The following is a 10838-nucleotide window of genomic DNA, read 5'->3' on the forward strand; positions in this document are numbered from 1 at the left end:
GCACAGCCACTTCCGCCATGCGCAGGGAAGTGTCTTCCGGCTCAGGACGCAGCTTCCGCCAGGCGGGCGTCCGGGAGTTCCCGGAAGTGGCTGGTCGTCGGCTTCCGGTACAGGCTGGGGAAAAATGGCGTTGGCCACGGTCTTCCCGGCTCTGTCGCGGGTGAGGAGAGGAAGTTACAGGGTTCTAGGAGGGCCACAGAGAAAGTTCTAGGGACTGAGTCTCGGCTTCCTCCGCAGTCTTGGAGACCGCGAGGAGCGTCCAGCTGCGTGATAGCCCAGGGCAAGGACAGACCCAAAAACAGGCCGATCTTGCAAAATTAGGAGATTGAAATCGCCGAAGTATGGTTGAGTGATTAGTCTTTCAGCGAGACCCAATTCAGATTTCACCTCTTGCCCTGGTGGAGCTGGCCCGACCACCTCCGGGCGCCCCTAATCTCTCTTCTTGTCTTTGTAATACCTAACATGATTTCACGTCGCATCCTAAGGTCTTTCTTCTTTTTCAATGTAGGTGTTTACCACTGTATACTTCTTTCTTAGTACTACTTTTTGCTGCACCTGATATTTTAAATGTTGTGTCTTTTGTCTCAAGGTATTTTCTAATTTCCCTTTTGTTTTCTTCTTTGACTCATTTGAACCAGGGTTAAGTGTGTTAATGTCATATATTTCTAAAGTTTCCAGTTGTCCTTTGGCTGTTAAGTTCTAGTTTCATTCCATTGTGGTCAGAAAAGGTCTTGTATAATTTCAATCTTCTTAGACTTGTTTTTGTAACTTAACCTGCGATCTGTCCTGGAGAATGTTCCCAGTGTGCTTGAGAAGAATGTGTATTCTTCCTGCTGTTGGGTGGAATGTTCTGTATATGTCCGGTTAATTGGGTCTATAGTGTTGTTCTCTGTTTCTTTATTGATCTTTTGTCTGGATGTTCTGTCCAGTATTGAAAGTGGGGTATTGAAATCTATTATTGTGTTGCTATTTATTTAGGGCTATCAATGTTTGCTTCATATATTTGGGTGCTCTGATGTTGATTGCATATATATTTATAATTGTTATATTTTCCTGGTGAGTTGACCTTTTTACCATTATGTAATGTCCTTTATCTCATGAGAGTTTGACTTGAAGTCTATTTTGTCTGATGTGAGTAGGGGCATTCTGCTCACTTTTGCATGGAATATCTTTTTTCATTCCTTCACTTTCATCCTGTGTGTATCCTTATGTCTAAAATGAGTCTCTTGTAACAGCATATAGTTGGATCTTATTTTTTTTAAATCCTCAATGGAGGACATGCTTTTGATTTGAGAGAGAGGGGAAGAGAGAGAGAGAGAGAGAGAGAGAGAGAAACATTGATGTAAGAGAGAAAGATCAATGTAAGAAACATCAATCTGCTGCCTTCTGCATGCCCCCTCCTGGGGATCAAGCCGAAACTCTGGCATGTGCCCTGACTGGGAATTGAACCCATTACCTTCGGTGGATGGGATGACATTCAACCAACTGAGCCATGTTGTCCAGGGCAGAAACCAGTTTCTTGGGCAGCTCCTTGAAAAAGCAGGAATTTTGGATGCATGCTCCACTCTTTTTTCCCCTCTCAAGGGAGAGGCTGCCAAGTTGTATTGGCCTCTGTCTGCTGTACCATGGGTCCTCTGGAGCAGCATCAAGCCATCCAGCTCTCTTGTTTTCAGAGGTCCCCAGTCATGTAGAGTATGCTGGGTCCTACCAGTGCTCTGAGACAGGCAAAACAGAACCATTCTCTCAGATATCTTCCCAAAAAGCTGGAATGTTGAACATACATGTCAACTCTTACCTCCCCAGGGAGAAGCTAAGGAGTTGGGGGTTTTCCCCCTGCTTGTTGTGTGCTGAACCAGGGGCAGGGACCATGGTGAGTGGGTGTGTGCTAGTCCAAACCCTCACCTTTGTTCTCAGCAGTGCCCAACCTGTTGCCTTTTCCTGTCAGCACTTAGATTCAGAGAGGACAAAAACTAGTCGATCGGGCAGCCCCCTGAAAAGTCTCCATGTTGGACATGTTTCAGGCTTCTCTTCCCAAGGAGAAACCAGGAGCTAAGAATTTTCTTCACTTGCACCAGGCTGCCAGCGGGGAGGGACTATGATGAATGATTGTGAGGAATTGTCCTTCCAGCTTTGATGCAGCAGCTTTTGTGCTTGCCTGGGGTTTAGGGCCTCTTAACTGGCTTCTGGATTTCTCATAAAGGGAATTGATCCATGTATTGTGGAGTTGATGTCTCAGTGGAAGGAACGTGGGGGGGTTTCCCATTCTGCCATCTTGCTGACGTTATCGCCTGATCACATCTTGATCGTCTTTGCCTGTCGCTAGATTGGGAGCCCTTGGAGGATTAGGATCCATGCCAGCCCTGTATGCTCAGATTTTAACACAGTCAAGTGACTAGAATACAAACCACACCGTAAGGGAATGCATAGGAAGGAAAAAATATTTCTGCTGAAGAATTTCTGGAAGGACACTGGTTAAAAACATGTTTGCAGTTAGAACTAGGTTTCAATTTTTTTTTTTTAAATGTATCTTTATTGATTTCAGAGAGAGGAAAGGAGAGGGAGAGACAGAGATAGAAACATCAATGATGAGAGAGTCATTGATAGAGCCCGCAACCCGGGCATGTGCCCTGACTGGGAATCGAACCCCGATCACCTGGATCCTAGGTCGACGCTCAACAGCTGAGTCACGCCTGGCCGGGCTAGGTTTCAATTCTAACTGCAGTTACTATTTGGGTGACCTTTGTAGGTTTTTTAACCTCTGTGAGCCTCAACTTCCAAGCTGTAAAGTGGGGTCAGTATCAGCATAACTTAAGGACTGAGTGAGATCAAATGCATTTAGTACCTAGTAAGTATTGAGCAGGTGACAATGATGTTATTTGATATTGTTAAAAAAAACATTTGGTTTATTTGTTTCAGATGCTTGCTCTGTCAAGGCAACACCTAGTGTCTCCTTTGCTCAGCATGACATCATTCAGCCGTTTCTACAGAGGTGGCAGCCCGACAGATTCCCAGAAAGATATGATTGAAATCCCTTTGCCTCCATGGCAGGAGCGAACTGATGAATCCATAGAAACCAAAAGAGCCCGCCTGGTCTATGAGAGCAGAAAGAGGGGAATGCTGGAGAACTGCATTCTGCTTAGGTAGGGAAACAGGAGTCTTAGTGTCACTTCTCTTTGACTGGAGACGGCCTTTTAACTTCTTTGTCTCTCTTTCTTGTTTTTAGCCTCTTTGCTAAAGAATATCTGCACCACATGACAGAGAAACAGCTGAACCTCTATGATCGCCTGATTAATGAGCCCAGCAATGACTGGGACATTTACTACTGGGCTACAGGTACTGGCAGGAAAAGCAATGTAATGTGAAAAATAGGATGACTTGGGCTGACTTAAGTTTGGAGTTATATCCTAGGCAATTTTTCCCCCTTTATTCATGCAAATAGACACTCTACCCAGCACTCTTCACATTTTTCTAAAGTATACAAAATTTGTTTGATTAGTTAAGGTTATTTGTTTGCAGACAATACAAGCCTATTCAGCATCACTTAAGCAAAAAGAGAATTTAGTGAAATTGTACAGATATCAGAGGAAGGTTGAAGAAAAACTAGGCTAGGCATGGAGTGGAACCAGACAGCTCTATCGCCTGCATAGCAAGAGTTCCTCGGTAGTCTCATTCGGGCACTGCCTTTGTGAGGAATGAAAACTCACTGTGTAGAATTAGGATGAGTTTTGGCTGTGAGTAAAAAAACCCAAAACAGTAATGGCTTAAACAAGACCAAGCTCTATTTCTCATAACAGAAGTCCAAAGTAGGCATGTAGAAGGGTATTAAAGAGTCACAAGGTTGAGTCTTCTTGTCTTGCTGCTCCTTCACTCCCTACTTCGTAATTCAGGATGGTTGCTGAGGCTCTGTCTGGCGTGCCCATATTTCAGCTAGGAAGAAGCATGTAGAAGAACACGCCCCATTCTTTATGGATCCTTCTCAGGAAATGATACACCGTCTTCCACTTATTTTCCATTGGCCATAATTTAGTCAAATGGCTATACCTCACCATAAAGAAGTAATATAGTCAATTCCATGTGTCCAACTAAATTGGGGGTTCTATTATCAAGGAAAAATGGGAGAATTGATATTAGGGGATATCTCACCCATTTCTCTCACACTCTGAGTCTCATGTTTTTCTGTTTCCTCTCAATATGCATCATAAAATAGAACCTATTTTGTAGGTTTCAAGTATAAAATGTGAAAGTGGATTGTGCTTTTGGTACCATGTCAAAGAACTTGCCTGATCTAAAGTCACAAAGATTTTCTCTCTTCTAGGAATTTTATAGTCTTAGAATCAGCTGTTTAGTTTCTCAAAAAAAAAATCCTGATTGGATTTTGATGGGGTTTGTGTTAAATCAGTAGATGAATTAGGAAGATTATTTTAGCAATTTAGAATTGTTTAATCTATGAACACACTATATCTCCATTTATTTGGGTCTCCTTTGAGTTCTTTAATCATTATATTACCTATTGCTACATAAAAAATTACTCTAAAACTTACTGGCTTAAAACACCCCATATTTATTATTTCATTTTTTCTGTGAGTCTGGCATCCAGGCATGGCTTAGCTGGGTTCTGTCCTTCAGTCTGTTGCGAGGTTGCAATCAAGGTGCCATCACAGGGTCTGGGGTCTCATCAGGAAGCTTGACTAGGGGAGGATCTGTCTGCTTCATGCTCTCTCCGATGCTGGCAGAATTTAGTTCCTCACAGGCTCTTCAGTCCTTGCTGGCCGTTGCCTGGAAGCTGCCTCTTCCACATGGCAGCTTGCTTCCTCAAAGTGTGCAAACCAAGAAGGCAATAGAGAGAGTGTACTAGCAAGATGGAAGTGTCAGTGTTTTGTAACCTGATCACAGCAATGACATTCCATCATCTTTGCCATGTTCTATTGGTTAATATCAAGTCTTTAGCTCCAGCCACATTCAAGGAGGGGGGCTCACACAAAGGCATGATATCAGGAAGCAGAGGTCATTGGGGGCCATCTTAGAAGTCTGCCAGCTACAATCAGCATTTTACAGTTTTCAGCATATTTTGCTAGCCTTACAGCTAGGTATTTTATGTATTTTGGTGCCATTATAAATGGAACTTAAAAGTTGTTTTTTTAATTTCCCATTGTTGGTAGAATGTAGAAACACAATTGATTTTTGTATGTCGACTGTATACTGTGACCTTGCTAAACTCACTTAGATCCTTTTTTATAGATTCTTTGTGATTTCCTATGTAGACAGTTGTATAATATGTGAACAGAGGTGGTTTTCTTTCTTTTCCAAGCTGTATGCCCTTTAAATACTTTCCTTATTGCACTGTCTAGGACCTCCTGTATAATGTTGAATAGCAGCAGCGAGAACAGACATTCTTGCCTTGTTCCCAATGTTAGGGGGGAAATATTCTGTCTTTACCATTAAATATAACGTTAGCTGTAGATTAATTGTAAATGCCTTTTATCAGGTTGAGAAAGTTTCCTTCTGTTTCTAGTATATGGAGAGTTTAGTCATGAAAAGATACTGAATTTTGTCAGGTGCTTTCTAGGCATCTATAGAGACAATAATTTCTTTAGTGATACGGTTTTTTACCCCCTTTGGTTTATTGAGATGATGAAATTTTTTATTGATTTTCAGATATTGAACCAACCTTGCATTCCTAGTATAAATACCACATGGTCATGATATTGATTTGATTTGCTAACATTTTAGAGAAGATCTTGTATGTGAAGGTATTGATGTGTAATTTTTTGGGCATGTTATCATCTGGTTTTGATAGGGTAAGTCTGGCTTCATAAAATGAGTTGTGAAGTGCTCTCCCATTTTCAGGAAGAGTTTGTAAAGAACTGGTATTATTTCTTCCTTATGTATTTGATAGAATTTGCTAGTGAAGCCTTCTGAATCTGGGGTTTTCTTTGTTACAAGTTATTAACTGGAAAGTCAGAATTTTTTTTTTTAATGCATATGTAACAATTCAAGTTATCTTATTTCTTCTTGGATGAGATTTTTAAATTTGTGTCTTTCAATAAATTTGCCCATATTACATAAGTTGAATCTATGAGCATAAAGTTGTTTGTAGTATTTTCTTTTTTATGGTATTTTAATGTCTGAGGTGCTGTGGTGAGGTCCCTCCTTTATTTCTAATATTGGTCACTTGTGGGCTTTTTTTTTTTGATCAGTCTCACTTGGAGTTTATCAATATATTTTTTCAAAGAACCAGCTTTTGATCTTACTGATTTTTCTTTTTCTGTTTTCAGTTTCATTAATTTCTGCTCTTAGCTTTATTTCCTTTCTTCTGCTTGCATTGGGCTGAATTTGCTTTGCTTGCTAGTTCCTTGAGGTGGGAGCTGAGCTGACTCGCTTGAGACCTTTTTCACTTTGAGCATTTAAATGTCTGTCTGGGCGGGGAGGGAGGAGAGGGTAAGGGGGTGAATGGTGATGGGAGGAGACTGGACTCGGGGTGGTGAGCACACAATACAACATACAGAGGATGGATTGTGGAATTGTATACATGAGACCTATATAATTTTATTAACTAGTGTCTCCTCAATAAATTCAATAAATAAATTTTTAAAAATTTCTGTCTAAACACTGCTTGAGCTTCATATTACAGATTTGGATGTGCGTGCTGCGTTTTTATTTTCATTCAGTTCAAAATATTTGTTAATTTTTCTTGTGATCCTCTTTTACCCGTGAGTTATTTAGAAGTATGTTTAATTTTCAAATATTTCCAGGTTTTCCAGATATTTTTCTGTTATTTATTCCATTATGACAACATAATGACTTGTATAATTTCAGTTATTTTTTTAATTTCAGTTATTTTAAATTTCTTGAAATTTGTTTTATGGCCAGAAATGTGGGTATCTTGATAAATGTTCTGTGTGCATTTATTTGAACATAACTTGTGTTCTGCACTTGTGGGTGAAGTGTTTTATAGTTGCCAACTAGGTCAAGTTGGTTGATTCTGTAACTGTGGATTTGTTTATTACTCCTTTCAGTTCTCTCACTTTTTGCTTCATATATTTTGAAGCTCTGTTATTATATGGAGACATGTTAGGATCATTACATCTTCGTGATGAATTGACTCCTTTATCATGATGTAATGTCTATCTTTATTGCTTTTAGTACTCCTTGTTCTGAAGTGTCTGATCATAATTTAGACACTCCAGCATTCTTTTGATTAGTGTTTGCATGGTATGTGTTTTTCCATTTATGCTAGTTTTCTCTTGCTGTGTAGTAAATTACCACAAACTTAGTGGCTTTAAACAACACCTATTTATTAGCTCATGGTTATATAGGTCAGAAGCTGTGCCCAGATCTCACAGTCCAAAATCAGAGTCCTGTTTTATATTCCTGTCTGGAAAGTCATTCAGGTTGTTAGGAGTGACTTGTAGGACTGAGATCCCGATTGTCTTGTTAGCTGTTGATCTCTTTCAGCTCCTAGAAGCCACTCTTAGACCTTTGCCCTGTGGCCCCCTCCATCTCAGCGATGGAGATCCTCCCTCATATGCAGTCCCACTCATGTGTCAAAACTATCTGATTTTCCCTTCTGTCACATGCTGGAGAAAACTCATAGAGCTCAATAGAGCTCATGTGATGAGGTCAAAACCACTTGGATAATTTCCCTGTCCCAAGGCCAACTGTGCCGTAGGAACATAACCTAATCCCGTTCACAGCCGTGGCGGTTGCACGAGGCTCGTATACCAGGCGAGTGGGAAGTACTGCGGCCAACTTAGAAGTCTGCCTGCCGCACCGTGCTTTTACTTTAAATTAAACTTCTTGTAGACAGCATATATAGTCTTTTTGTCCAGTCTTAAAATCTCTTTTTTTTTATTGATATGTTTTGGCCATTTACATATAATTATCAATGTGACTGCATTAAAATCTACCATCTCTTTGTTTCCTGTTTCTTCCATCTGTTCTTTGTTCCTTTTCCCCTGTATTTCTATGGGACTTTTAAATTTAGTATTTTAAATTTCATCTTACTCCACTGTTGGTTCATTATTTATACCTCTCTCTATAACTTTTTAGTGATTGCCCTAGGATTTGCAGTATACATCTTTAATTAATCACAGTCTGTCTTCAAGTAATGTTATACTGCTTCATGTTTAATGTAAGAACTTTACAGTAGCATGCTCCAGTTCCTCCCTCTCGTCTTTTGTGCTGTTGTTGGCATACTTTTTATTTTTACTTATGCTGTAAACATTTGTATTGCTTTACTTTAGACAGTTACCTAAAGAGCAATTTAAAATAAGGAAAAGAGTAGAATACTTTAGAAATTATAACTTACATGTAGTATCTTATATGTAAACATGGGTAATATAATATATACATAACATTTACATTTTAACGTATAAAGTACATTATGTATATTATATATTTTAAATATATATTTTTTTAGACAGAGAGGAAGGGAGAGGGAAAGAGAGAAACATTGATGAGAGAGAAACATCGATCGGCTGCCTCCTGCATGGCCCCTACTGGGGATAGAGCCCACAACCCAGGCATGTGCCCTGACTTGGAATCGAACCGGTAACCTTTTGTTGCTCAGGATGACTCTCAGCCAACTGAGCCACACTGGCCAAGGCTAACATACATTATATTTTATATTTACCTTCACTTTACTGGTCTGTGGAGTCTTCATTTCTTTATGTAGATCCATCTTTCTATCTGGTATTCCTGAAGAATTTCCTCTAATATTCATTGTAGTGCAGATTTGCTATTATGAATTCTCTCAGCTTTTGTCATATTTGAAAGCTATTTTCACTGGATATAGAACTATAGGTTCAGCTTTTCTTTCAGCAATTTATAGAGGACGCTATTTTTTGCTGGGGTGCTAGTGCAAAGGATTGAGTCTGTCTGCTCAGTTGAGCCGGATTTGGGTTGTTGCTTTGGCTGCCTTCATTTACCACCAGCTTCAAATTCCTCCATTGTTACCATGTGCCTTTTCTGGTTTGCCTAGTTTCTGACACAAGGTCTGCTGTCTTTGTTCCTTTGTATATATCTTTTCTTTCTGAATGTTTTCAGCATTTTATCAAGGAGATTTGGGTTCCCCCCTAGGATGTTGAAAGTTAGAAAGAACATTGCTCTCATCCTAACAACAAGAAGCCAGATAAACTATAGGCATCAGTTTTCTTGAAGTCATTAGTAGAGCAGGTGTTTGTAGCTTATCTGGCTTCTTGTTAGGATGAGAGCAGTGTTCTTTCCAAAGATGGTTATAATGCCTGGCCCTCTGATGCTGGGTCCTGTGCTCAGTGAGGGGGAATCAAAGTTGGTTTTGAGAAATTCCCCTACTAGCATTGTATTTAGTTGTGACAGGAGAGTAATTCCAGAACTCATTGCCTAAGCTTTTCTAATGGGAGGCTTTGCTTGTCATTTGAATCTTGACTGTCTCAGGGTGGAAAGAAAGGTTGGAGGTAAGCAGCATCCTGCCAAACCCCCTCCCACTAGCCTGAGGCTGGCATCTCATCTCTGCGCTTTCCTGCCTTTGTCCATTCAGATCTGCTTCCTCAGGTTCATGTCACCTTTGTGTGCCTCTCACAGCCTTCCAATAAATTCCTTTTTGCTTAACTTTACTTGAGTTATTAGTTTCTGTTACTTACACCAAGGACCTTTGCCTCAGGAAATTTATAGATTAGAAGGGGAAACACATTGCCCAGAAAACAACGGAAATACCAAATGCAGAGCAAAGTAGCGTAGCCGAGATAGGACAGGCTGGAGGGCAGCAAACTTGTTTATAAAAGACCAGAGAGTAGATATTTCAGTCTTGTGGCCATACAGTCTCTGCTGCACTGACTGTCTTCATAGCACAGCAACAGCCATGGATGGGATGTTAACCAGCAGGAGCAGCTGTTCCAATAAAACTAGTTACAGATACAGGCAGCCATTGTTCGCCCGCTCCAGGAATAGGCTGCCGTGTATATTTAGAGAAAGAATGGAGGCAGTCTGTGTATCTACCGTGGCTCTCGGCCAAGGCCAGAGTTTCAAGTTTCAAGATCCTTTTGCCTAAATATTGACTGACTGACATTCTTTCTGACCATTCTTCCCTTGCAGAAGCAAAACCGGCCCCAGAAATATTTGAAAATGAAGTCATGGCACTGCTGAGAGACTTTGCTAAAAACAAAAACAAGGAGCAGAGGCTGCGCGCCCCAGATCTTGAATACCTCTTTGAAAAGCCACGTTGAGCTGCGCGCCACTACCTGCCGAGGGGGCTCAGTCCACAGACCCTAACTGCTTATGATGGATACTGGCTTCAACTTCCTGCTTTTCCTTAGACACTCAGCTCACCGGACCCTTCGTCCTGCCGCCAGTGATGAACCCACCTCTCTTCCAGGATATACAAACATTCAGTGTCTCATTCTAACACTTTTTTATTCAGTTCCAGGCCTCAAAAGTGGTTTAGAAGTGGGAGGGGTTCCTCTAGCAACCCAGCTGTGTGTGAAATTGCCTTTAAAATTAAGATTCACCTACAGCCAACAGTGCTGAATTTACTTTCACTAGTTTTTCTGAAATAAAGTAGTTAAAAAGAAGCAGATTTTGTGTTACTTCATTTTACCTGTAAAAAACTGATTAAAGAAAAACTGCAATATTAATAGTTTTTGTGATTTCTCCTTCTACTTAAAAATTCTACATGCCCAATAACTACTTTGAAAATTAGCTAATTTAAAATATTTTTGAAAAGAAAAAACCGATTTGTCAGTGTCGCCGGCCGTCAGGCCCGTCTGGACTCTGGCCGGCCTCTGCCACAGGAGGGCACTGTGGGGAAGCAGATGTGTTCTCACTCAGCTTCCGCCAGAGGTGCTCGGCAAAGAGGCAAACAC

At 40.6% G+C, this 10838-nt stretch overlaps 1 protein-coding gene across 1 annotated transcript; it reads left to right on the forward strand.

Annotated features, from left to right (window-relative positions):
- The first annotated feature begins 60 nt into the window (after nucleotides 1–60).
- On the forward strand, nucleotides 61–10550 carry SDHAF2 (succinate dehydrogenase complex assembly factor 2). Its single transcript, XM_016200480.2, has 4 exons — nucleotides 61–160; nucleotides 2917–3140; nucleotides 3224–3333; nucleotides 10072–10550. The coding sequence occupies exons 1-4, from the start codon at nucleotides 125–127 to the stop codon at nucleotides 10200–10202; spliced, it is 501 nt and encodes a 166-aa protein (XP_016055966.1). The 5' UTR covers nucleotides 61–124; the 3' UTR covers nucleotides 10203–10550.
- The last annotated feature ends 288 nt before the right edge of the window (nucleotides 10551–10838 follow it).

This window comes from Miniopterus natalensis, chromosome 11 (genome assembly GCF_054644295.1).
Source record: "Miniopterus natalensis isolate mMinNat1 chromosome 11, mMinNat1.hap1, whole genome shotgun sequence".
Taxonomy (NCBI): domain Eukaryota; kingdom Metazoa; phylum Chordata; class Mammalia; order Chiroptera; family Miniopteridae; genus Miniopterus; species Miniopterus natalensis.

Excerpts from the sequence above, each read along its gene's own strand:
- SDHAF2 (XM_016200480.2), top strand. The coding sequence starts at position 125 with ATGGCGTTGGCCACGGTCTTCCCGGCTCTGTCGCGG. Across the intron at positions 3,141-3,223 it reads GAGAACTGCATTCTGCTTAG|CCTCTTTGCTAAAGAATATC; the intron begins GTAGGGAAACAG and ends TCTTGTTTTTAG. Across the intron at positions 3,334-10,071 it reads CATTTACTACTGGGCTACAG|AAGCAAAACCGGCCCCAGAA; the intron begins GTACTGGCAGGA and ends CTTCCCTTGCAG.